Source organism: Pseudorca crassidens, chromosome 7, assembly GCF_039906515.1.
Source record: "Pseudorca crassidens isolate mPseCra1 chromosome 7, mPseCra1.hap1, whole genome shotgun sequence".
Classification (NCBI taxonomy): domain Eukaryota; kingdom Metazoa; phylum Chordata; class Mammalia; order Artiodactyla; family Delphinidae; genus Pseudorca; species Pseudorca crassidens.
The window spans coordinates 50,470,426-50,498,318 of record NC_090302.1 but is presented as its reverse complement, the minus strand read 5'-3'; the positions used below and the strand labels follow the sequence as shown (position 1 = coordinate 50,498,318).

General features: G+C 40.4%; 1 protein-coding gene across 4 annotated transcripts in view; it reads left to right on the top strand.

Annotated features, from left to right (window-relative positions):
• The window catches only part of PIP5K1B (phosphatidylinositol-4-phosphate 5-kinase type 1 beta), a 326,914-nt gene that overhangs the window by 176,610 nt on the left and 122,411 nt on the right, over window positions 1–27,893 (top strand). For 3 of the 4 annotated variants that reach the window (XM_067744230.1, XM_067744228.1, XM_067744229.1), the window contains exons 6-7: window positions 8,071–8,223; window positions 20,634–20,933. In XM_067744230.1, the coding sequence (XP_067600331.1) occupies window positions 8,071–8,223; window positions 20,634–20,933 (453 nt within the window). The remainder of the gene's footprint in view (window positions 1–8,070; window positions 8,224–20,633; window positions 20,934–27,893) is intronic. The other variant, XM_067744231.1, reaches the window with a different exon arrangement.

Below are 27,893 nucleotides of genomic sequence, written 5' to 3'. Positions count from 1 at the left end.
ACCAACCCTGCCCTCCCAACCACTCAAGTACAACACAAACACACACATTTGCAGGATTGGGGGGTGGGGTGTACCTTAGAGAAGATCCTTTAGTTTCTGGCCATTCTGTAATTACTGAGGGTCACTGTCATCCACGAAACATGTTTGGAGAACCCAGTGGGGTCTTGATATTGTGTTATTGAAAACAAGATTGATAGCTCATCTTCTGCCATATGTTACCAGTTAATGGATTCTCTTCTGACTTACCTTGAGCTCCTGCCAGCCAAGGAGATGCCACCAGACTTGCATTTCATAACACAGATTCAATCAGTGTGATGAGATGGCTGTCTACCCTGAGCAGGTCTTCCTTTAGTGTTCCTGTGGCCGCTGACGGGCAGGCTGGGAAGCCCATTCTTTTATTCAGTCTTTCTCACAAGATTTCTCTCCTTGGGGAAGGCCTTTTTCTGAGCAACAACTCACACAGCTTATACAGTTTCCTAATGAGCCTTTAAGCTGGAAAAGTTACCTTCATAATGAGGTCAGAGCATTTACAAAGGAGCAGGGGAGACCAAGCTGATGACTTCTCAAAGCAAAAGTCCTCCTTCGTGTACCTGGCAAGAGGTGGTTAATTGATCACTGGGTACTTTGAATACCAACTGTAACTAATATACTTTGCTAATAATTATGGAGAGATTCAAAAAATTATAAGTCATGGCACTCAGAGAACTTAGAATCCAATTGGAATGATGATTTTTGTGGGGAAACAACGAATTCTACCAGGCAGTAAATAAAAAGACGGAAGCAAAACAATAAATACTCCAGGATTTCAAAGGAGGGAGAGGTCTCCCTCTGTTGAATTGATGATTAGGGGGGCTTCTTATGGGCATGGCGTAGTTTAACTGTGACTTAAAAATTGCAAGGGATTTGAGTAGGTGGGAAAAAGGGAAAGATGTTGGGACAGGGTATAAGGGTAGGGAGCAGTGTTAGCACTGTCAGCCAGAGATGCAAGTGCATTAAATATTTAGAAGGACTTTGAGTGGTCCAGTATAGCAAGAGGGGAAGGTTTTGATCAGGAAGATTAGAAAGACAGTGCTAGATAATTCAAATAACCAGTTGTGGGTTTTGTGGGTTTTTTGTTTTTGTTTTTTTAATTATAGGAAATTGGTGAAATGTCAAGACTGACTAGATATTTGATTATGTTGAAGTTTTGGGGGTTTTTTGGTGGGATGATGGTATTGTAGTTGTGTTTTTTTTGTTTTGTTTTGTTTCGTTTTGTTTGCGGTACGCGGGCCTCTCACTCTTGTGGCCTCTCCCGTTGCGGAGCACAGGCTCCGGACGCGCAGGCTCAGCGGCCATGGCTCACGGACCCAGCCGCTCCGCGGCATGTGGGATCTTCCCGGACCGGGGCACGAACCCGTGTCCCCTGCATCGGCAGGCGGACTCTCAACCACTGCGCCACCAGGGAAGCCCGTGGTTGTGTTTTAAAAGAGGAATCCTTGTCTTTTAGAGACACATACTGAAATATCTGTGGGAGAAATGATACGATGTCTGCGATTTGCTTCAAAAGAATCTGAGGGAAGCAGCCAGGGCAATGGTTGAGGGTGTAAAGGAAACAAGGCTGGCCATGAGTTGATAGCTGAAAATAGACACGTTGAAGCCAGAAGATAGACATGTGTGTCAACTCACACACAATGTTAATTAGTTCTCTTTACTTTCGTGTATGTTTGAAATTTTCCATAATGAAAAGTTGGGGGGGAAAAAAGATGGGATCAGACAGATAAGTGTGCTTTTGTTTGATTGCATTTTCCACCTCCCTTATTAATTGTACACACAGTTCAGTAACCGGACCCGTCTCCGGGACCTGCAAGAAACAGAACAAGGGCAGTGGGCCTCTAGCTAAACATGGCTGCCTGGTCCCCAGTGGCTGGGGCCACCCACAGCCCAGAACCAAGGCAGCTCACCTTACTGGTCTTGGAGCTGCTGGAAGCTCACTCTAAACTACTACATCTGAGGAGCCCACCCAGTCATCTGGAGTGTGGTAGATGAGGAAGGGGTCTTTTGCCGGACACAACATACTTCAGAAAGTCAGGTGGAAACTCAGAGACCATTTTTTTTTTAAATAAATTTATTTATTTATTTTTGGCTGCATTGGGTCTTTGCTGCTGTGCACGGGCCCTCTCCAGTTGCAGCGAGCGGGGGCCACTCTTCGTTGTGGTGTGCAGGCTTCTCACTGCAGTGGCCTCTCCGCTGCAGAGCACAGGCTCCAGGCGCCTGGGCTTCAGTAGTTATGGCTCGTGGGCCCCAGAGTGCAGGCTCAGTAGTTGTGGCGCAGGGGCCCAGCTGCTCCGCGGCATGTGGGATCCCCCCCAGACTAGGACTCGAACCCGTGTCCCCTGCATTGGCAGGCAGATTCCCAACCACTGCGCCACCAGGGAAGCCCTCCGAGACTTTTTAACCCAACTCTTCATTGTAGATGAGGAATCTGAAGCTGGTGAAGGGAGGTGCCCAAGGTTACCCACGTTGGGGACTGGAGGCAGAGCCCAGGCCAGAACAGTGGTCTCACCTCCTTCCCTGGTGCTCTTTCCCTCTACCAGTTGGCCTCATGCTTCCCAACCACTAAGTCTCAGACCTCTTATTAGATGTGGTCTCAAGATGGCCACTCCCTAGCCATCAAACTATGAACTGTGGTTATCCATTCTGAAGAGTACAGCCAAAGAGGTAAAAGACCCCTAACAAAGCACATTTTCAAAGAGTTAAGGCCAAAAAAGCACAGAAAAATGAATTAAAACGTCCCCTGAAAAACTGTGTGAAGATAAAAAAGGATACGGTGCAGATCACAAATGCATGCTGGCATCTATCAAACTGGGGTTATCTAAACCCAAATTTGTGAAGATATACTGATCTAAATGGGAGAGGGAAGGAGAGGGTAATTTTACGTAGGGATTGGTAACTATTGGTAGATTTGATATCGGATCTCTCTGATGTTTGTATTTCTACTTAGTCTTATACTGTTGCATCTGGATTTCAGCCTGAATAACTCTGATTACATTCTCAGTACCATTAAAACTCACCATGTGCGTGCCAATTACAAGTTCATGTTGAAACGTGCATAATTTGGATATAAGACAGTGTGGTGAAGGTATGTCCACGTGCACCGCACAGCAATGCAAATGCTCCTTATTCCTTATTTGTTCCTAAATAAATGCCTCCCAGGGGAAGGCCAAGGGGCCCCAGAGCATTTTTTTTCCCATTTCTGCTTGGGCAACAGGCCTTTGGTTCATTTCCTTCTTTACCAGGTGCCTGGGTATTCCCAAATCCAGGGTGATTTATATGATATTTTTCAGGCTCACCAACACCCATAAGAAAGAGAGCGGGGTGAATATTTGACACTGTCGAGGGTAAGAAATGGCAGGAAAAATGATCTCCACCTCACTGTGCAAGTTTACAATGTTAATTTGCCTTGGCAGGCCCCAGCTGGGTTGTACTTTGCATTCTTGCCAGTGGGTACATAGGGAGGCCCTGCAGGAAATACAAGGCAGGGAAGGAACACGTCGGAACAGCTTGCGCAGATGAGAGGGCTGGAAGGTGCGTCAACCCAGGCGTGTACACAGGGGCTTGTTGATCGTGGCTAATTAAAATGTTCCCATAGCTCCTCTATATTTGCTCTGAAAAGGCAACATTTCAGAGAAGATTGCTCAGCAAGAGAACATGGTAACCAAGTTGCAGGGTGGAAAACCATAAAACTAGAGGTGATAATGGTAATAGTCCCAGGTGTTCAGCATCATAATGCTAGTTTATTGCAGACTGATGCTGTGCTAGGAGTGACCCCAAAATGGTTATTAAAATAGGTCAAAACAACTGATTTCTCCATTCATATTCATTTATAAATTACATAATAAAGGAGTATTTGGCAATTAAGTAACCAATGAAATAGCCTCCAGATTGTGTTACTGCTTGTAGAAGAATTTGAGAGTTTAATTGGAAGCAGATGTTCACGTCTGAATCCAGTTTTCTCTCGACAGCTCTTCCTGGATCACCCCCTAATTTCTCTATTTGCAGAAATAGATCACCCCCTAATTTCTGCATTCTTTGCTTTTTTTGTACTTTCACAACATTTACTCCTATCCATAAGAAGGTTCTGTGCCAGAAATTCAAACCCCATGGAACAAAAAATCAGAATCCTAAAGGGGGTCTGGGGTCTGCCTTCACTTTTTATGAGAATGGGATCCACACCTTTATTTTCCCAGGTCTCAAATTCATGATTATACAGAAGACCCAGGTTTTTTCTTTCTTTTTTAAAAATTAATTTATTTTCTAACTGAATTATAGTTAATTCACAATGTCATGTTAGTTTCAAGTATACAGCAAAGTGATTCAGTTACATGTGTGTGTATGTGTGTTATACACACACATGTTCTTTTTCAGATTCTTTTCTATTATAGGTATTACAAGATATTGAGTAGAGTTCCCTGTGCTATACAGTAGGTTCTTGTTGTTTATCTGTTTTACGTATAGTAGTATGTATATGTTAATCCCAAACCCCTAACTTATCTTGTCACCCCCGGCCCATCTCTTTTCTTGCTTCACCAAGAATATCTTAGTGTACCTTTGGGTAGCCCTCTTGTCGTGGGACTTAGGCTGAAACCCTCAGTACATCCTAGGGCACTGCTGGCTCTCCAGCTGTGTGTATGATCATGTAATGAAAAATGGCAACAGCAATGACTAAGTGGTCACTCTGCTTGGGGTTTCAAAAGCATTCGTTTTTAAAACTTTGAGCTGCTGTTAGGTAGATATTACCATCGTTATTTTAGAGATGAGGTTCCTAAGACTCCAAGATGCTAAGTTCCTCACTCAAGGTCAGAGAACTGGCTACTGACAGAGTCATGATTTTAGAAACATCAGTCGATTCCAACTCCCAGGCCTTTCCTTCCGCGTGGACTCTGCACACAGCAGGGAAGGTGCCCTCTGCTTCTTCTTGGCTTTTATAGCATCCTGTGTGCAGTATGAGGACTATTTTTGTTTTCCTCTCTTATCCTCAACTGCTTCATAAGGGCTTAGGCTGCATTGCTGCTTAGCAAGAGAGCTTCAGGAAGCAAGGCTAGAGGAAAAAGGAGGAGGAGGTAGCAGATGGAAGTTGCCAGTGACGCTTAGGAGGGCAGCAAACACTTGCTTCTTTCTTTTCCTGGTGGATTTTGTTTCCCTTACCCACAGTGCTGCCAAAGCAGGTTAATTTAAAAGGTAACATCTAGAAACTTCCTTTTCATCATTCTTCTCCCAGTTTCTCTGTTTCTTCTCCTCCCTCCTTCCTTTTGTTCCTCACTTCCTCTCAGATTTTTCTGTGATGAGGACTTAAATATTCACAAGCCCAGATAAAATGCTTTGGAGGATGTTCAGCCCTGGTGTTTTCAGATGCCTCCATCCTCAAAGTACAGTTCCTTAAGTCCCTGCTTTTGCCTCGCACCAGGGCTCGTCTGATCTCACACCATAGCGTCCTTACCTTTTTCTCTGCCCCTAATGTTTCTCTAGTCAATAATTGGGATTTATTAGCTAATAAACACTAAGCTCATTAGCCCAAAATTGACTGTCCTGCTGGGTTGGGGCACTTCTTGGTGAGACAGCTATTCAGTTGTTGGTAAATTTCAATCATTCATTTGACAAAAATTTATTGAGTTCCTTCTGTGTACAAGGCACAGGTCCTGAACTGTATCAGAGTATAAGACAGTCATAGTTTCTGCCCTCATAGAGTTTTACAATCTTATGGGAACTTGGAATAACTAAATAGGCAATTAAGGTATTTTGTGGTAACTTGTGTGACGAGAACATTCAGTGCCAGGAAGCAGTTGATCTGGATTCACAGAACCAGGGAGAGTTTTCCAGGGCAAGCGCTGTCCAGCAGACACTGAAGGCCAAAGTCACTGTAACAACCTCCTCACTGTGTCTTCCTTTTGTCCACCTACTGTGGGCTCTCAGCACAGCAGATGGCATGGTCCTCTGCTCCAGATGCTGCAGTGGCTTTCAGCTCCCCTAGAGAAAGGGCCAAAGTCCATACCATGGCCTATGGCTCCCTATGTGTCGGGTCCACCCAACCCTTCTGGCTTCTTCCCTTTCAGCTCTCCTCCCTGCTCCCTCTGCTTCAGCCATGGCCTCCTTGCTGTGCCTTGAACTCTCCAGGTCTCAAGACCTTAGCACTTGCCCTTCCCTCTGCCTGGAATACCCTTTCCCCAAGTATCCCCAGGCCTCTCCTCAAATGCCACCTTCCCAATAATGCTTTTAGTGACCACCCAGGCCTCATCATTGCTGGCACTCCCTGCCCCCCTTTCCATGCTTCCTTTTTCTCAACAGCACTTGGCACGTTCTGATGTATAAGTTATTTACTTGTTTGTTGACTGTTTCCTCCTACTAGAATATAAGCTTCCTGAGTGCCTGGGACAGTACAGACAGATGCTCAGTAGATACTTTTTAAATGTTGAATGAACACATGAATGATGCATTTCTGGCATACAACTAGAATCATGTGTGAAATTAACCACATCACCCTGAGGGTTTTCATGAAGAATCAGCAAGCCGAGTATATGTTAAAACTGGTATGTCAGGTATATAAGTGCATACTCATTCTGCCAAAAATACTCTGTTATAATATAATGCTAGTCTAGTTTCTGTTCTCAAGAAAATAAGGGGTTTTTTTTAGAATAAGTTTTATTCAGTGGTAGTCAACTGGGTAAAGGTAGCATGGAGGTTGTTTCCGATAGAGGAAAATGCAAAAGCCAAGAGTGTGTGGCACACTTAAGAAAACGAGAAATAGTTCTCTGTGTTTACAGGTAGAGTTTGAGGAGAGAAGTGATGAGAGAGAAGGCTGGAGAGCAGGACTCCATCATTCATGGACTCAAATGCTCTCTTAAGAAACTTGGGTATTCTCTTCTTTGTAAACAGTGGAACCCACTGAAAGGTGTGAAGGCGTGGAAGGCTATGCAATTCAGAAAGATCTCTGGTCTCCTGGCGGAGAATGCACGGGGCGGGGGGCGGTCAATAATGGATAGCTGAGAACAGGTGGAGATCGCCATAGTAATCAAGGCATGAAACGATGAACCCACTGAACTTCGGGTATTGGAAAAAGAGATGCCATGAAGGGGGCAGATATTATCAATAGTCTGGATATGGAAGGTGAAGAAATGTGGGACATCAAAGAGGATGCCCAAGTTTCTGGTTTGGGGAGCAAAATGAAGATAATGACGCATCAACATAATGATGCTTCCATTATCTAAGATAGAGGAAAAGGGGAGAAGATGGAGGACGGGAGAGGAGGCAGATGATCTAGAGTCACCACGTACAGTTGTACAGGGTGTGCACTGCCCAAGAACACCTGGCTAAGGTGAAGGAATGAAGACCGGAATCCATTCCTTCATCTATTCACCAACCCGTATCTGGTCCAGAGCTGCATCTGCCAGGAAAAAGAGTTCCCTCTTTCTAATTACTACAAAGTCACCACAAGGGCTAACCACAGGCCCGAGATGAACTCGCTTTTGAACTTGTTACATGTGCAGTGTTTCTGGTATAACCAAATAGAAATGTCTGTTGAAAAGTTAGGCATACAGGTCTGGATCCCTAGAGAGAGATCTGAGCTGGAGATTGAGAGGTTAGAGTCATTTCCTTGTTGAAACCATGAGTGGATGACCTCCCTTGGGAGAGTAAATAGTGAGAAGAGAATAGGTGTTGGTGTCAAGTGACAAATACACAGTGTGGATCACACCTTCTGTTGTTATTCTATGGGCACTTGTTGGAAACAAAGCAGCTTGGTCAATACCACTGTTGGAGTTGTCTCATTGGACAAATATGGTGATTGTGATTCTGTCATACTGGGGGTGGAGGAGGGCATGTTGTTTCCCATTGTAGGATTATTAAGGTAAATGGATCAAGTAAATGTTTAGAAATCTCAAAAGAGACCTCTTAGCATACGTGGAGTCTTCTTTCAAAGCTCTTGGAGAGGGCTTCCTATTTTAACATGGCCAAGATATATAATGCTGTGATTTTTCTTCCTTGTATGCATCATACACATTAAATGTATTTCTACTATTTATTTATTTGCTCTTGTAGTATTCCATATGCAGTGAACCTCTCATAGAGCTCTCTAACCCTGGAGCCAGTGGATCCTTATTTTTTGTGACCAGTGATGATGAATTTATCATCAAAACAGTTCAGCATAAAGAAGCAGAGTTCCTTCAGAAGCTCCTGCCAGGCTATTACATGGTAAGTAACTACACATAATTGAAGCTTCGACTTAAGGTTTAATTACTTTCCTCCGCAGTTTTCTTTTATATGTTTTTTTCAGTGGCTCTTTGGCATGTTTCCTTGTCTTTGGTGAGCTTTATTTTGCATTTAGAGTGTACTATGACATTCGTTGAATAGATTTTTAAAAGTAAGTAGAACTGAATAGTAGAGCATAGCTGTTGACTGACTTAGTCCTGAGCTTACATCCCACTCAGCCGTCAGCTAACTAGGTGAATAAGGTAAGCTCTAAGCCTCAGTCTCCTCAGTCTTTGAAGGCTGGGAAACACCTATCTTCCACGGTTGTTGTAATAAAGAAAGGATCTAGGATGTAAGATAAAGGAAGCAATGCATTGCAGAGCTCTTTGCCGCAGTACATAGTACTTACATGAGTAGTCAACATTCATTGAGGGCTAAGCTCTGTGTTAAAACACAGCTGTAAGTGCTTTGCATGCAGTAACTCATTTAATCCTCACAGCACCTTGGATACTTCAGTCATTGCCATTTTATAGATGAAGTAGTTGAGACAAAGATAAATGGAATCACTTGCCAAGGGTTATTTAGCTAGTGGGCCGTAGAAGTGGGGCTTGAATACAAGCAGTAGGGCTCCAGAGGCTGCATCTTTAACCCCTGCACCATGTACTGGCATACATTCCGTATTAGCTATTCTTAGCCATTACACTTCAGAATTTAGGATTTCATCGGTTAAATATAACGTGAAAATCGCCTTCCATGTAATGTTTTAGAGACAAAGAAACAATAACCTAGCCCAGGTGGATTTGCTAGTCATTTAGACCAGATTTTTAAGAAATAAACACTTTTCCTCAGTAGTTTTGTCATTTTCATACCTCTGGTTTCTTTGTACTTTCATAGCAGTTATTAATTTTTTGTGATTGGAATGGCTACAGGGAGAAGTTTGGATTTCAGAAGCCCCAGTTCTGCCATTCATTTGCTATGAGAGGTGATAACTGTCATCTTTGTTTCAAAACAAAATTGATGAAATATGCCACTTAGTATGTAAAAATATTATTTAGTTCCAACATCAGATAAGACAACATTAAATGCTATAAATTAGTCCCACATATAAATATAGGAATCAAAACTCTAAACAAAAATATTAGTGGGCAGCATATACAGATTTTAAAAGATTTTGATCCTGGACAAAACTGGGAAATATTTTTTAGCACAAATTGTCTACTTTATGTCAGAGAAAATAGAAAATACAGAAAAGAAAAACAATGCAACCAACTATATTTTTCTCAGAAATACATATTACTGATATTTTGTATATATCATTTCAAATATATTCTAGTCATATACACATTTTTAAATAATTTAAAATTGCAGTCAAACTGACAGCACTCTTTACTAATCTGCTAAGTGAGTAAATCTTAAACTTCTATACTTCTAAGCTTAGATAGACTAGTCTCTTTTATAAAACTACATTGTCCAATATCATAGCCATTAGCCATATATAGCTATTAAATTTAAATTAATTAAAATTAAATAAACTTTTAAAATTTAGCTGAACAAGTAATTTTATCCCAATCATGTAAGCTAGTATAACAAACAATAGAATTCATCCCATTAACAAGAAGAAATGTGAACATTACATGGTTGTCCATATAGATATTGAGGAGAAATTAAGGCACTCAAAGTTCAGTATCTTCTCTTAATTCTTAAAATTGGCATGGAAGTTTTTAACATAATAAGTAAATAAATGAACATATACATATTATACATTTATCAGTCTCTAAGAGTTCACATGATGTCTCATGGAGAAGAACAAAAGCTCTTTCACTGGAAGTCATAGAAAAAATAAGGATGCCCTCCATCAATGGTCCTTTCTGACATATTTGCTAAAATTTCTATCAATAACTTTGAGTATAAAAAAAAGAAGAAAAGTATAAATACTGTTCTCTGCAAATGATACAATTGAAAATGAGCAGGAAAAAAAAAAAAGAAAATGAGCAGAATTTCAAGAAAATAAACCAGTAGTTTCCAGAGGTAATGAGAATCCAGTAGATTTTTGGGATATATGATAAATCTACAAAATCTATCATATTCCATTATGTAGATCATATAAATTTGGAGGGTATAAGGGGGAAAAAAGAATCCCATTCATGATGACAATAAATCATACTGATTATTATTAGAGAAAAATAAATAAATAAATGAAGACATACTATAATTCTGATTGGGAAAGCAGATATAGTAAGTATAACATATGAACAACAATCCAAAAAGAATTTTTGTAATAAGAACTCAAATACTTAAGTCTATAAAAACAAATGAACAAGACCAATATGAAGGAAACTACAAAATGTTATTGAAGGACATAAAGTTCTGAAATAATGAAGAAATGTGCATCATTCCTGAGCTCAGAATTGTAAACATTTTAATTCCCCCCATACCAACTTATAAATCCAGACTAATTCCAATCAAAAATTCCAATAGGATTTTTTTCCCTGAACTTGACAAAGCTGGTTCATTTGAAAGTGAAAACAAATATTATTTTAAGCACATTTTAAAAAACAAACAGTGGAAGGCAAAAGTCGACAAACTTTTGGACAAGGAATGACAAACCATTTTCAGGAAAAAAGAAAAATGGTGGGCCTGCCATAACATACACCAAAAATATGTAAATCTATAGTAATATTAAAGATGTGGCTTTAGTACAGTTCTAGACAGAAAGATTAATGGATTCAAATAAAGTATCCAGAAATATTTGACATTTTATTGTATGATATAGGAGGGACTTAAACACAATTGAGAGAGGACAAATGGTTACCCATTTCGGAAAAAAATTAAATCCCCTATTTCAGATCTTTCCCACACACAAAATTGCTTCCAGGCAAGGGAAACAAAAGCAGAAATAAACAAACAGGACTACATCAAACAAAAACACTTTTGCACAATGAAAGAAACTATCAATAAAATGAAAAATGAATGAGAAAAGATATTCAGAAGTGGTATATATGATAAGGTGTTAATATCAAAAATATAAAAAGAAGGGACGGTCCAGGATCATGACGAGTTACGGCGGGAATAAGGGAGGAGGGGGGTGTGGGCTGCTTCTTCTAGATGCTAGGGAATGCAGCTGGACCTGGATCCAAAGGAGGCTCTCCATATCAACAAGTCCTAGAGGACATTGCCCAGCTGGAGGACCGAGCAGAGCGCAGAAGGCCGGCCACCCTGTGCCTTTGGATTAGAGAATTTAACCCATCTACACGTAAGGATCTTGGTGCTCAGGCGAGATGTCAGGCCTGAGGCTCTGAGGTGGGAGAGCCGAGTTCAGGACATTGGACCACCAGAGACCCCCAGCCCCACGTAATCTCAATTGGCAAGAGCTCTCCCAGAGACCTCTGTCTCAAAGCTAAGACCCAGCTCCACTCAATGACCAGCAATCTCCAGTGCTGGACACCCCATGCCAAACAACTAGCAAGACAGGAACACAACCCCACCCATTAGCAGAGAGGATGTCTAAAATCACAGTAAGGTCACAGACACCCCAAACCACACCACTGGATGCAGTCCTGCCCACCAGAAAGACAAGATCCAGACTCATCTGCCAGAACACAGGCATCAGTCCCCTCCACCAAGAAGCCTACACAACCCACTGAACCAACCTTACCACTGGGGGCAGACACCCAAAACAACGGGAACTATGAACCTGCAGCCTGCAAAAAGGAGACCCCAAACACAGTAAGTTAAGCAAAATGAGAAGACAGAGAAACACACAGCATATGAATGAGCAAAGTAAAAACCCAGCAGACCAAACCAATGAAGAGGAAATAGGCAGTCTACCTGAAAAAGATTTTAGAGTAATGATAGTAAAGATGATCCAAAATCTTGGAAATAGAATGGAGAAAATACAAGAAATGTTTAACAAGGGTCTAGAAGAACTAAAAAGCAAAAAAACAATGATGCACAACACAATAAATGAAATTAAAAATTCTGTAAAAGGAATCAATAGCAGCATAACTAAGGCAGAAGAACGGATAAGTGACCTGGAGGATAAAACAATGGAAATAACTACCACAGAGCAGAGTAAAGAAAAAAGAATGAAAAGAATTGAGGAGAGTCTCAGAGACCTCTGGGACAACAGTAAACACACCAACATTCAAATTATAGGGGTCCCAGAAAAAGAAGACAAAAAGAAAGGGTCTGAGAAAATATTTGAAGAGATTATAGTTGAAAACTTCCCTAATATGAGAAAGGAAATAGTCAAGTCCTGGAAGCGCAGAGAGTCCCATACAGGATAAATCCAAGGAGAAACATGCCAAGACACATATTAATCAAACTATTAAAAATTAAATACAAAGAAAAAATATTAAAAGCAGCAAGGAAAGAGCAACAAATAACCTACAGGGGAATCCCCATAAGGTTAACAGCTGAAATTTCAGCAGAAATTCTGCAAGCCAGAAGAGAGTGGCAGGACATATTTAAAGTCATGAAAGGGAAAAACCTACAACAAGATTACTCTACCCAGCAAGAATCTCATTCTGATTCGACAGAAAAATTAAAACCTTTACAGACAAGCAAAAGCTAAGAGAATTCAGCACCACCAACACAGCTTTACAGCAAATGCTAAAGGAACTTCCCTAGGCAGGAAACACAAGAGAAGGAAAAGACCTAATAACAAACCCAAAACAATTAAGAAAATGGTAATAGGGGCCTTCTCTGGTGGCGCAGTGGTTGAGAGTCCGCCTGCTGATGCAGGGGACACGGGTTCATGCCCCGGTTCAGGAAGATCCCACATGCCGCAGAGTGGCTGGGCCCGTGAGCCATGGCCGCTGAGCCTGTGCGTCCGGAGCCTGTGCTCTGCAATGGGAGATGCCACAAGAGTGAGAAGCCTGCGTACTGCAAAAAAAAAAAAAGAAGAAAGTGGTAATAGGAACATACATATCGGTAATTACCTTAAATGTAAATGGACTAAATGCTCCAACCAAAACACACAGACTGGATGAATGGATACAAAAACAAAACCCTCATATATGCCGTCTACAAGAGACCCACTTCAGACCTAGGGAAACATACAGACTGAAAGTGAGGGGATGGAAAAAGATATTCCATGCACATGGAAATCAAAAGAAAGCTGGAGTAACAATTCTCATATCAGACAAAATAGACTTTAAAATAAAGACTATTACAAGAGACAAAGAAGGACACTACATAATGATCAAGGGATCAATCCAAGAAGAAGATATAACAATTGTAAATATGTACACACCCAATGTAGGAGCACCTCAATACATAAGGCAAATGCTAACAGCCATAAAAGGGGAAATCGACAGTAACACATTCATAGTAGGGGACTTTGACACCTCACTTTCACCAATGGACAGATCAAACAAAATGAAAATAAATAAGGAAACACAAGCTTTAAATCACACATTAAAAAAAGATGGACTTAATTGATATCTATAGGACATTCCATCCAAAAACAACAGAATACACTTTCTTCTCAAGTGCTCATGGAACATTCTCCAGGATAGATCATACCTTGGTTCCAAATCAAGCCTTGGTAAATTTAAGAACATTGAAATCATATCAGGTATCTTTACTGACCACAATGCTATGAGACTAGATATCAATTACAGGAAAAAAACTGTAAAAAATACAAACACATGGAGCCTAAACAATGAACTACTAAATAACCAAGAGATTACTGAAGAAATCAAAAAATACCTAGAAACAAATGACAATGAAAACACGACAACCCAAAACCTATGGGATGCAGCAAAAGCAGTTCTAAGAGAGAAGTTTATAGCAATATAATCCTACCTTAGGAAACAAGAATAATCTCAAACAACCTATCCTTACACCTAAAGCAATTAGAGAAAGAGAAACGAAAGAAGCCCCAAATTTAGCATAAGGAAAGAAATCATAAAGATCAGATCAGAAATAAATGAAAAAGAAATGAAGGAAACGAGAACAAAGATCAATAAAACTAAAAGCTGGTCTTTGAGAAGATAAACAAAATTGATAAAACATTAGCCAGACTCATCAAGAAAAAAAGGGAAAAGACTCAAATCAACAGAATTAGAAATGAAAAAGGAGAAGTAACAACTGACACTGCAGAAATACAAAAGATCATGAGAGATTACTACAAGCAACTATATGCCAATAAAATGGACAAATTCTTAGAAAAGCACAACCTTCCGAGACTGAACCCGGAAGAAATAGAAAATATAAACAGACCAATCACAAGCACTGAAATTGAAACTGTGATTAAAAATCTTCCAGTAAACAAAAACCCAGGACCAGATGGCTTCACAGGTGAATTCTATCAAACATTTAGAGAAGAGCTAACACCTATCCTTCTCAAACTCTTCCAAAATATAGCAGAGGGAGGAACACTCCCAGACTCATTCTACGAGGCCACCATCACCTTGATACCAAAACCAGACAATGATGGCACTAAAAAAGAAAACTACAGGCCAATATCATTGATGCACATAGATGCAAAAATCCTGAACAAAATACTAGTAAACCGAATCCAAAAGCACATTAGAAGGATCGTACACCATGATGAAGTGGGATTTATCCCAGGGGTGCAAGGATTCTTCAATATATGCAAATCAATCAATGTGATACACCATATTAACAAATTCAAGGAGAAAAACCATGATACTCTCAATGGATGCTGGAAAACTTTTGACAAAATTCAACACCCATTTATGATAAAAACCCTCCTTAAAGTAGGCATAGAGGGAACTTACCTCAACATAATAAAGGCCATATATGACAGACCCACAGCCAACATCGTCCTCAATGGTGAAAAACTGAAACTGTTTCCACTAAGATCACGAACAAGACAATGTTGCTCACTCTCACCACTGTTATTCAACATAATTTTGGAAGTTTTAGCTACAACAATCAGAGAAGAAAAAGAAATAAAAGGAACCCAAGTCGGAAAAGAGGAAGTAGAACTGTCACTGTTTGCAGATGACATGATACTATACATAGAGAATCCTAAAAATGCCACCAGAAAACTACTAGAGCTAATCAATGAATTTGGAAAAGAAGCGGGATACAAAATTAATGCACAGAAATCTCTTGCATTCTTTTACGCTAATGATGAAAATTCTGAAAGAGAAATTAAAGAAACACTCCCATTTACCATTGCAACAAAAAGAATAAAATACTGAGGAATAAACCTACCTAAGGAGACAAAAGACCTGTATGCAGAAAACTATAAGACACTGAGGAAAGAAATTAAAGAGGATACAAACAGATGGAGAGATATACCATGTTCTTGGATTGGAAGAATCAACATTATGAAAATGACTGTACTACCCAAAGCAATCTACAGATTCAATGCAATGCCTATCAAACTACCACTGGCATTTTTCACAGAACTAGAACAAAAAATTTCACAATTTGTATGGAAACACAAAAGACCCCGAATAGCCAAAGCAATCTTGAGAAAGAAAAACAGAGCTGGAGGAATCTGGCTCCCTGACTTCAGACTCTACTACAAAGCTACAGTAATCAAGACAGTATGGTACTAGCACAAAAACAGAAATATCGGTCAAATGAACAAGCTAGAAAGCCCAGAGCTAAACCCACGCCCATATGGCCACCTTATCTTTGATAAAGGGGGCAAGAATATACAGTGGAGAAAAGACAGCCTCTTCAATAAGTGGTGCTGGGAAAACTGGACAGCTACATGTAAAAGAATGCCATACACAAAAATAAACTCAAAATGGATTCAAGACCTAAGTGTAAAGCCAGACACTATCAAACTCTTAGAGGAAAACATAGGCAGAACACTCTATGACATAAATCACAGCAAGATTCTTTTTGACCCACCTCCTAGAGAAATGGAAATAGAAACAAAAATAAACAAATGAGACCTAATGAAACTGGAAAGCTTTTGCACAGCAAAGGAAACCATAAACAAGACGAAAAGAAAACCCTCAGAATGGGAGAAAATAGTTGCAAACAAAGCAACCGACAAAGGATCAATCTCTAAAATAGACAAGCAGCTCATGCAGCTCAATATCAAAAAAACAAACAACCCAATCCAAAGATGGGCAGAAGACCTAAATAGACATTTCTCCAAAGAAGGTATGCAGATTGCCAACAAACACATGAAAGGATGCTCAACATTGCTAATCATTAGATAAATGCAAATCTAAACTACAATGAGGTATCACCTCACACCGGTCAGAATGGCCATCATCAAAAATTCTGCAAACAGTAAATGTTGGAGAGGGTGTGGAGAAAAGGGAACCCTCTTGCACTGTTGATGGGAATGTAAATTGATACAGCCACTATGTAGAACAGTATGGACATTCCTTAAAAAACTAAAATTAGAACTACCATATGACCCAGCAATCCCACTACTGGGCTTATAGCCTGAGAAAGCCGTAATTCAAAAAGAGTCATGTACCACAATGTTCATTGCAGCTCTATTTACAATAGCCAGGACATGGAAGCAACCTAAGTGTCCATCGACAGATGAATAGATAAAAAGATGTGGCACATATACACAGTGGAATATTACTCAGCCATAAAAAGAAACTAAATTGAGTTATTTGTAGTGAGGTGGGTGAACCTAGAGACTGTCATACAGAATGAAGTAAGTTAGAAAGTGAAAACAAATACCATATGCTAACACATATATATGGAATCTACAAAAAAAAGTTGGTTCTGATGAACCTAGGGGCAGGACAGGAATAAAGACACAGATGTAGTAAATGGATGCGGGAAGGGGGAAGGGTAAACTGGGACGAAGTGAGAGAGTGGCGTGGACATATATACACTACCAAATGTAAAACAGTTAGCTAGTGGGAAGCAGCCGCATAGCACCGGGAGATCGGCTCTGTGCTTTGTGACCACCGGGGGTGGGGGCTGGGGATAGGGAGGGTGGGAGGGAGATGCAAGAGGAAAGAGATATGGGGACATAAGTATATGTATAGCTGATTCACTTTGTTATAAAGCAGAAACTAACACAACATTGTAAAGCTGTTATACTCCAATAAAGATGTTAAAAAAATATATACAAAGAACTCATACAACTCAACATGAAAAATAAACAACCCAATTAAAAAATGTTAGAAAGTGGTCAGAAACAGGCACATGAAAAGGTGCTCTATATTGTTAATTATTAGAGAAATGCAAATCAAAACTATTACAATGAGGTATCACCTCACACCTGTCAGATGGCCATCATTAAAAAGCCTATAAATAATAAATGCTGGAGAGGGTGTGCAGAAAAAGGAGCCCTCCTACACCGTTGATGGGAATGTGAATTGGTGCAGCCACTACATAGAACAGTATGGCGATTCCTTAAAAAATTAAAAATAGAACTACCATATGATTCTGCAATCCCACTCTTGGGCATATATTTGGAGAAAACTCTAATTTGAAAAGATGCACCCCAGTGTTCATAGCAGCACTTTCTACAGTAGCCAAAACATGGAGGCAACCATGTGTTCCTTGACAGATGAATGGATAAAGAAGATGTGGCACATACATACATAATGGAATATTATTTAGCCATAAAAAAGTGAAAAATAATGCCATTTGCAGCAACATGGATGGACCTAGAGATTATCATACTAAATGAAGTAAGCCAGAGAAAAAAATATCATATGGTATTACTTATATGTGAAATCTTAAAAAAGGATACAAGTGAACATTTTTACAAAACAGAAACAGACTCACATACATAGAAAACAAAACTTATGGTTACCAAAGGGGAAAGGGGGTGGAGGGATAAATTAGGAGCTTGGGGTTAACAGACACACGCTACTTTATATAGGATAGATAAAGAGCAAGGTCCTACTGTATAGCCCACGGAACTATAATCAGTATCTTCTAAGAACCTACAATGAAAAAGAATGAAAAAGTACATATATATATATGTATATATATATATACACACACACACACATCCACACACATATGCATGCATATAAAACTGAACCACTTTGCTGTACACCAGAAACTAACACATTGTAAATCAATTATACTTCAATAAAAAATAAAAATCGGCAGAGGATCCGAATAGGCATTTTTGTAAAGAAGATGTACAGATGTCACAGAAAAAGACAGTTAATATCACTAATCACCAGAGAGATGCAAATCAGAACCACAGTGAGCTATCACGTCACATCCATCAGAGTGGGTATTATCAAAAAGACAATAAATAATAAGCGTTGGCAAGGATGTAGAGAAAAGGGAACCCTCATGCCCATTGGTGGGAATGTAAATTAGTGCAGCCACTATGGAAAATAGTATGCGGAGTCCTCAAAAAATTAAAACTAGAACTACTGTATGATCCAGCATTTCCACTCCTGGGATTTATCCAAAGGAAACAGAAACACTAATTCGATAAGATATATACACCCCTGTGTTCATTGCACCATTGTTTTATGATAGCCAAGATACGGAAGCAGCTCAAGTGCCCATCAATAAATGAATGGGAAAACAAGATGTGGTATGCATATGCAATGAAATATTACTTAACCTTAAAAAACGATGAAATCTTGCCATTTGTGACAACATGGATGGACCTAGAGGGTATTATGCTAAGTGAAATGTCATACAGAAAAAGGCAAATACTGTTTGATTTCACTTATATGTGGAATCTGAAAAACAAAACAGATGACCAAACATAACAAAACAGAAACAGAGACATAGACACAGAGAACAAAGAGGTGGTTACCAGAGGGGAGAGGGGTGTGGGGGAAAAAGAAATAGGTGAGGGAGATTAAGAGGTACAAACTTCAGTTGCAAAATAAATGAGTCATGAGTATGAAATGTACAGTGTGGGGAATATAGTCAAAAATTATGTAGTATCTTTGTATGGAGACAGATCTTAACTAGACTCATTGTGGTGATCAGTTTGAAATGTACAGAGGTAGCAAATCACTATGCTGTGTAACAGGAACTAGCATAGTGATGTAGGTCAATTATACTTCAAAAACAAACGAACTCATAGAAAAGGAGATCAGATTTGTGGCTACCAGAGGCGGGAGGTGGGGGAAGGGGGCGTTAGAGGAAGGTGGTCAAAAGGTACAAACTTCCAGTTATAAGATAAATAAGCATTAGGGATGTGATGTACACCATGGTGAATATAATGACCACTGCTGCATGTTATATAGGAAAGTTGTTAAGAGAGTAAATCCTAAGAGTTCTCATCACGAGGAAAAAATTTTTTTTCTATTTCTTTAATTTTATATCTGTATGAGATGATGGCTCATTGTGATGGCTAAACTTATTGTGATACTCATTTCATGATGTATGTAAGTCACATCAATGCTCTATGCAAACTTTCTGGAAGAAGAAAATTCCATGTGAAGTAAAAAACCAAATGTAATCACCAAAATTATTAAAAATTTGTAAGACCATAGAAGAAGCCAAAAAAGCACAAGAAACAAGTACATAAATGTGATTACATGAAAAAGCAAAACATTTGTATAACCAAAAAAAAAAAAAAACACAGGTATAAAATTAACACAAGCACATAGGATATTTCTAAAATGATAGAAAGTGAGGACAATAGTTTCCACAAAAGTTGGGAATTGGGGGAAGGATTAGGAATAGTAGACTTTTCGTTATATAAATGCCTTTTAGTAAACTATTTTTTACTTGTTGCCTACTTTTAAAGTGAAACAAAAATAGGTGTGTATTCCCTATTTTTATAACAAAAAACAACATAGTGGAAGAAAATATTTACCCCGAATAGAATAGGAAACTAATAAATATCCAGAATATATCAAGAACTCCAACGATGACAAAAACGTAAAGAGAAATGAGCAAAGGATAGTAACACAAAATTATCTTTGAGGTGGCTAAAAATATGTAAAAATATTAAATTTCTCTAGTTATTAGTGGTATTCACATTTAAATTAAATTAAATTGGAAACAAGTTGTTATTTTTCACCAACCACGCTTACAAAGATTCTAAAGTTAGATAATATTCAGCACTGGTAAGAGGGGTGGGAAATATGTAATCTTACAAAGTGTGGTAAAGCGGTCTGGCCATTTTGGAAGACAGTTTCTCAGGAGCTATTAAAATTTTAAATGTTCATCCCTCGTACCCCAGCAATTCATTTTCTCTTGAGCTACCTTAGAGAATAATCACACATGGCACTAATATCGTCTTTGCCTGATTTTAGTTGGAGCTAATTTGGGACATTCCATCCATTTTCAATTCAGCCACTTTTAATGCCCTGAGATCAGAATGATAAAGTTGCTGTTCCCATAAGCCGACTTTAAAACTAGGTTAGGAACAGCAAAATTTTAACAATGGCCGTTAACAAAAATAATCACATTCCATTTTTAATTATCATTTTAGATGAAAACACGTCATAGTGGAGCATCATTTTGTAAAAGTAGAGTTTAAACATTTTTTTTCCTTTTTCTTTTTTTAGAATTTAAACCAGAATCCAAGGACTCTTTTGCCCAAATTTTATGGACTGTATTGCATGCAATCAGGGGGCATTAACATCAGAATTGTGGTGATGAACAATGTCTTACCACGCTCCATGAGAATGCACTTTACATATGACTTGAAAGGCTCAACCTATAAGCGAAGAGCCTCCCGAAAAGAGAGAGAGAAATCCAGCCCCACGTTTAAGGACTTAGATTTCCTGCAAGACATGCACGAAGGGTTGTATTTTGATACAGAAACATACAATGCGCTCATGAAGACGCTTCAGAGAGACTGCCGGGTAAGGAAATGTCATTGCTGTGAATGCCTTTGAAAAGTCATCTGTGGTAAGGTACCTTTGTAAGAATGTCCAAAAACTGTCACATGGAATCCCATCATTACCAATCCTGATGCTGATCCAGGCTTCCCCGTTCTTGAAGGAACTGGTGGATGATAAGGGAATTGTCTGGGGTCTGTTGGTTTTATTAATAAGCTAAGTCAGCTTTCTTTGATCAAATGAAACAATAATTTTGTTTTTCTTTTCATCCTCCCCTGTGGGAAAGGTGTTTAAAGTGGAGGGAAAAGAAGTTTAGGTTTAACACAGTGATTAGCGAGAAAAGCCATATACAAGACTTGGATGAAGTAAGATTCCAACAGGGGAGAGTAGCTTAGAGAAAATGCACTTGGTGGGATTGCTAAGTGGATCCCTGGAAATCCACTGTATATGCAGAACCATGAGGTGGGCCCATTTGCTGAAATTGCTTTATGTGATCTGAATAAGAGGCGATCAGGAATGAGGCTTGACAGAGCAAAGACCGTTCCATGCAAAGTAGCCAGAGAGATTGTCAAGAGGAGGAGTTCCCCCAGCCAGCAATGCATAAGAAGAAAAGAAAAAAAAGTAAAACCAAAGTCCAGGATAAATTTTTCTGACATGGTAAATTTACAGACAGTAGGTAAAAGCCCTTTTGGAGAAATAGATGCAAATGCAACTCTGCTAGGTTCTGAAGGATGATGATCATTTGATTAACAGATTCTCAGGAATGTTATTTCCTGGCCCAGATGAACTTAGGAGAACCATGCAGGTTCTCAGCTGGGTTGGGCATGTTGGAGATGGGCTGAAGGTGTGCTGGTGCGAGGTTGTGACCAGGGCTTTCTGGAGAAGAGAATAGGACTCATGGGGCCTGATCACTGGGAAATATGGGGTGTGCCTTGGCTTCCTGGGCCTTCTGTGGACTTGGTCAGATGATGCACCTTGTTACAGGGGAGGGAGGGTCCCTTCTCTGCCAGACTCGAGCTCACCTGAAGGTGAAGAATGCGGTCTAACCACCGCATGTAATGTATAACATGGGGAATCCTTAACGAGAAGCACAGCCCCACTGTCGCTGGGTTTTTTCTTTCTGTGTGTTAAAACATCTCTGATAACGCATAAAGATGTGTCCTTGGAATTGTTTGTTTCATCGGTAGAGGATTTACTCCACAGCTCCTGTCCTTTAGATGCCATTCATTGATGCTTCAAGTTTACCAAGCTAGCCTAAGATATTTCCCTTTTGTTTTTAAATTGAAGTATAGTTAACTTACAATGTTGTGTTAGTTTCAAATGTATGGCAAAGTGATTCAGTTATACATATATGTATATATATATTCTTTTTCAGATTCTTCTCCATTATAGGTTATTAGAAGTTATTGAGTATAGTTCCCTGTTCTATATAGTAGGTCCTTGTTGTTTACCTGTTTTATATATAATAGTGTATATGTTAATCCCAAACTCCTAATTTATCCCTCCCCCCCTTTCCCCTTTGGTGACCATAAGTTTGTTTTCTGTCTGTCAGTCTATTTCTGTTTTGTAAATAAGTTCATTTGTATCATTTTTTTAGGTTCCACATATAAGTGATACCATATATTTGTCTTTCTCTGTTTGACTGACTAAACTTAATAGCCTAAGATTTTTTAATGCATTATTTCTTTTAATTATCTCAGCCACCATTTGACATCAGTACCATTCATACTCCCATTTTAATTGGTGAATAATTAGGTTCTTAAAAAGGTTAACAAACCTGTCCAGCATCACCTAGCAAGTCAGTGGCAGAGCCCACACCTGTTTGGGGACAAAGCATGTGCTCTTAACAATTGAAATTTAAAGATTCAATGTAAGGATTTTTTTAAAACTATCTTTTCAGAAGTCATGGGAATAACAGTGGGAACCAAGCAAACAAAAAGCTATCCAGCTGATCTATTCAGATATCTGGGTGCATATGAGTGACTCTTGTTTTTCTTTAAAAAGGAAAAAATAAAACATACACACATTTTAGGAGAAACCTTTTCCTGTGCTTTTCAACCCTGACAGGATGTGGGTGAAAAGTGACTCTCAGTTCCCCAGGGTTTCAAACAATTTTAGATTTGCTTTCTCTTTGTGTGTGTGTGCATTTCTTGCCTCTTGAATATGGAAAGCCTTTTTTCTGCTGTTTTCTAAAGCCACAGGCTCCTATGCCAGAAAAAAAAGGAAAGGTCAAATGTAAAAAGCCATTGCACAGGATTTGTCTGTTCATTAGCATTTCCTAAGCCCAATCCTGATAGAACAAGGTCAAACATGACTCTTCGTCAGGAATGAGACCCTGGGGATTTGCCTTTTTAGTTTTTATTTTTTTGAGGATTTGTTGTGCTAAGGCACATAAAGGTCAATGTGGAGGTATCCTAAGCCTGACTCCCTGTCTTTCATTGCATTTGAACTTGTCAAAGACACAGATCATGAAACTTCCTTAAATTGCGCACATCGGCCTTCAGAAAGGCTTTTCTTGGGGTGGAGTTGGAGCATGGGAATGGCATGCTGCGGGGGAACCTGAGTCCCTTCTGTGATCTGCCTTGACTATGACCAAGGCCTCTGTGATCTGGAGTCAGCAGCTGATTCTCAGATCAGAGCTACCTGGAGGAAGGCACTTTTCTGGAATGGTAGGTCTTAATATTTAATAGTCATGGGCCTCTTTGTAAAACTGATGAAAGCTGTGAACTGTCTTTCATGAATCCCTTGCAGCCCATCGTCTCTCTACCCGCTCCCTACCCCGGGCTAACGACCCCCATCCTAGAGCCGAGCAGACTCATCTCTGTTTCTTCAGGTCATCTTCTGAAGGGCTGGAATAGGATGTGTGGTTGGCATTGCCCACAGCATCTCTTACCCTGACATTTCCCTCACTTTGCAGAGCTGAGCTTTAGCACCAGATGAGGTGCTGTGGAGATCCAGGGAGGATGTAAGTTCCCCCTGGGGCTGGCACCGGCCCAAACGATCGGGAATCTCTGCTGTTAACAATCCTCTGAGTGAGGCAGTGCTGCTAAGGCTCTAGAAACAAGTCAGGCAGGGGACTGGATTACTGTGTCACCAGCCCAGCCAAAGAAAGGTGAGCTACACCCATATTAGGATGCATTCTTTTACTCACTTATCAGACATGTATCGCAGGCCTCCTGTGTGCCAACATGAGGTGAATGACCTCTATTTTTATTTTTTTGAATTTTTTTTGAAGCATCAAAAAATGTGATTTATTAATATGTGATAAACATACTCTCAGCAAGAAATTTCAATCAATTCTGATGTCAATTCATCATCTCAGCGGTAGCAAGATCTTTAAGACAGAAGTAAGGTTAGGATGGAGGGAGGGAGGGAGAAATGAAGGAAGGTCAGGTGTCTGGATGCCTGGATATTAGATCTTCCATTGATAAGCTGTATGATATTCGACAAGTCATAACGTCTCTAAACCACAATTTTTCCTTAATATATAAGCTCATCTTATGTCCCAGGAGCACTGTGATGATTAACTTAGATGGTGTAGGTGACATTATTTTATAAATGATAAAGCCAATATAATATAAATGTTTATATTTATAAATACTTATATTTATTGTTATAAATTATTTATTATTATTTATCTTTATAAATAATATGAATTTTGAATTTTATTTTATTGATTTTTTATACAGCAGGTTCTATTTTTAATCAGTGGCCATTCAGAATATTAAGTGCAATGATAATATTCTAAAGCATTTGAGGGATCAGAGTAGGTAACATCATAGCTTGGTTCTGAAGAAGGAGAAGAGTTCTCCAGGTAGGCAAAGAAGTAGAAGCATATTTCTAGGAAGAGAAAATAATATAAGCTAAGCATGAAATGGCATAACATGTTCCAAGAACTAGAGTTGTTTGGTGTTGCAACAGTTAATAGTAAAGGAACATGTGAGGTTAGGAGAGAAATGCCGTCAGGAACCAAATAATGTCAAAAGACCCTTTCTGCTGGTGCCAGGTCCTCTTAAGGGTAAAGCCAGGAATCCCAGACCTTTGGACCTCAGCTTTTCTGTTGTTCCCAGATAGAAACGATAACCCTCCTCACCTCTTGCTGCCGACTTCTTGCTTCCTGCCCCCACCTCTTTCATACTTAGGCGTGACGTCTCAGATCCCAGGACTCCATTTCCCTTGCGTAACTGCTGGCCGGAAGATACCTGCCTGACTCATTGACCCAGCCTGACCTGCATGCATTGTGCCCTGCTCCCCACAGCCTACTTCCCTGACCCCCCATCAGAGCTGCTGCTTCTGGACTCTGCATCCAAAACAGCCTGGGCCGCCTCAACCCACAATGAGCCCTCTTGACAAATGCCATCTTCCCCTGCGCCCTTTGAGCAGCCCCTGAATCCTTTTCCCCAGCTTCCCCAGCCCAGCCTCGGGCCCTTGCCCATAAGCCTGTCCCCCTGTGCTGGTCCATGCCTACCAACTCCTCCACGTGGCACGCCGGCCACTTGGAACTCTTCTAGGGAACGGAGCGCACTTTATCCTTCAACCCTGCCGAGGCCACTTGCCCACAGGCTTCAGACGAAGGGCTCTTTCCAAAAGCAGGGATCCAGATCTTGGGTTCTCTCTGGCTCCCACATTGCTGTTCCCTGTAGGCTATGTCTGGGGAAAATGGACATGTGAATAACTGGGTTCCCTTTCTGGAAGCATTTCCTCTTCTTTGGCCTCACCCTCTGCCTGCTGTGACAGCCATCTACACCCATAAGAGAACTTGGCCCAGGGTAAGAGTTATGTCAGCAGAAAGTACCACCAGGGCATCACAGGTCACTTGCCATCAAAAACAGGAAGTAGGATTTATTCAAACCATCCCCTATGGTCCCCATGTGACAAGCTGAGAGACACATCCTATGTGAAAACTGGTGTTCCCAGGTACTCCATTATCTTCCCACAGCCTGTTCCTCTGCCCGTCCTCCCTGGCCTGGGGATATGATCAGCATGAAGCAGTTGCCCACATCAGTACCCTGAAGCTACTCTTTCCATCCTTCTTTCTTGTTCTCTTTCCCCACACTCAGTGAATCACCGTGTCCTATCCAGTCCTTCTCCTAAATAACTCTTGGATCTGCCCCCTCCTCTCCAGATGCACAGCCACGGCCCTTATTGAGACCTTTCCTCACCTGGAGTTTTGCAGTAGCCTCTTTACTAGTTTTCACTATCACTGCCTTTCAGCATATCCCTAATGCTGCTGCCAAAGTGATCCTCAGATCAGAAGACCACCAGTTCCTGAAGATCCTCTAGTGGAGGTCCTCTACTGCCTCTGGGCCAGAGCCATACTTACTTCCTAGCTTGGAACATTCAGATCCTTCCCGATCTGTTCCTTGCTGCTTCTCCAGATGCTCCTTCAGCTTCCTTCTTCAGCCTTCTCTCCCCTCTCCCCAGAGCATCTCTACTCTCCAGCCATTCTGACCTACTGGACATGTTCTCTAAAGGTTTTGGTCTTTTTTGTGTGTGTGTGGTACTTGGGCCTCTCACTGTTGTGGCCTCTCCCGTTGCGGAGCACAGGCTCCAGACACGCAGGCTCCGGACGCGCAGGCTCAGCGGCCATGGCTCACGGGCCCAGCCGCTCCGCGGCATGTGGGATCCTCCCGGACCGGGGCACGAACCCGTGTCCCCTGCATCGGCAGGCGGACTCTCAACCACTGCGCCACCACGGAAGCCCAAGGTTTTGGTCTTTTAATACATGTTTCAGTCCGCTGGACCATTCTTCCCCTCTCTCCTTTACCTGTCCCCCTCCTACTCATCTCTTCCGTGAAGACCACCATGCTGCGGTTCCCCAAGCCCCGACCTCTTTTGAGGGATTTATCACACTATTTTATTTATTCACATGTAGATCCTTGAGCATGAGGATCAAACCTTAAAGTCTTTGTTATCTTCATTGCCTGGTGCTTAGTCAGTACTTAGTAACTGTTCATTGAAACACATATTCGAGGGACGTCTCTGGTGGCGCAGTGGTTAAGAATCCATCTGTCAGTGCAGGAGACACAGGTTCAATCCCTGCTCCGGGAAGATCCCACATGCCGCAGAGCGGCTAAGCCCATGCACCACAACTACTGAGCCTGTGCTCTAGAGCCCGTGAGCCACAGCTACTGAGCCCGCATGCCACAACTACTGAAGCCCGCACGCCTAGAGCCCATGCTCCACAACAAGAGAAACCACCGCGATGAGAAGCCTGCGCACTGCAATGAAGAGTAGCCCCCGCTCGCCACAACTAGAGAAAGCCCGCGTGCAGCAATGAAGACCCAACGCAGCCAGAAATAAATACATAAAATAAATAAATTTTAAAAAGAAAAGAAAAACATATTCGGGCAAGGGAATAAACTATCTGATGATAGAGGGAGACAGGTTTAGTCACACTTCCAGAAACAATCTATCTTTGGTGACTTTTGTACCTCTAGCTGTCTTTTAAGTTCTGCGTGTTTTGGAAGAAGTATCCAGTTTCCCTGCAATGCCTGCCACATATAGCATTGAGAATTTAATAAAGCAGATGATCTCCCTTTTGAATCACTTGGGATTTTTTTAAAAAACTGTACTGATTGCCCCATGTTAAAAGTCATTTGTGTAACAGAAGTATTTTTATCTTTCAGTTATTTTCCCATAGAATCAGTATTGTAAATAGTCATTAGACTTTATTTTATTTAATACTGATCCTTGTCTCCTTTAGGTGTATATCCAGTCTCCCTAGCTAGACTGTAAATGTCTCAAAGGCCAAAGCTCATTCCTTATACCTCTCTGCAGCTGCGTACCTGGCTTATTGTGTACACTCAGTACATATTACAAGATTATGAAATTAAAGTTGACTTGAAATTTATTAATTTTGGAAGAACAATTGGGAACTATTTTGTGTGCATTTTAAATTTACTATAATTATTTCTTCTCTGACATAACTTATTTATGAAAAATCTAAAATGTCTCATATCATTTAATTAATTTGATAAATTA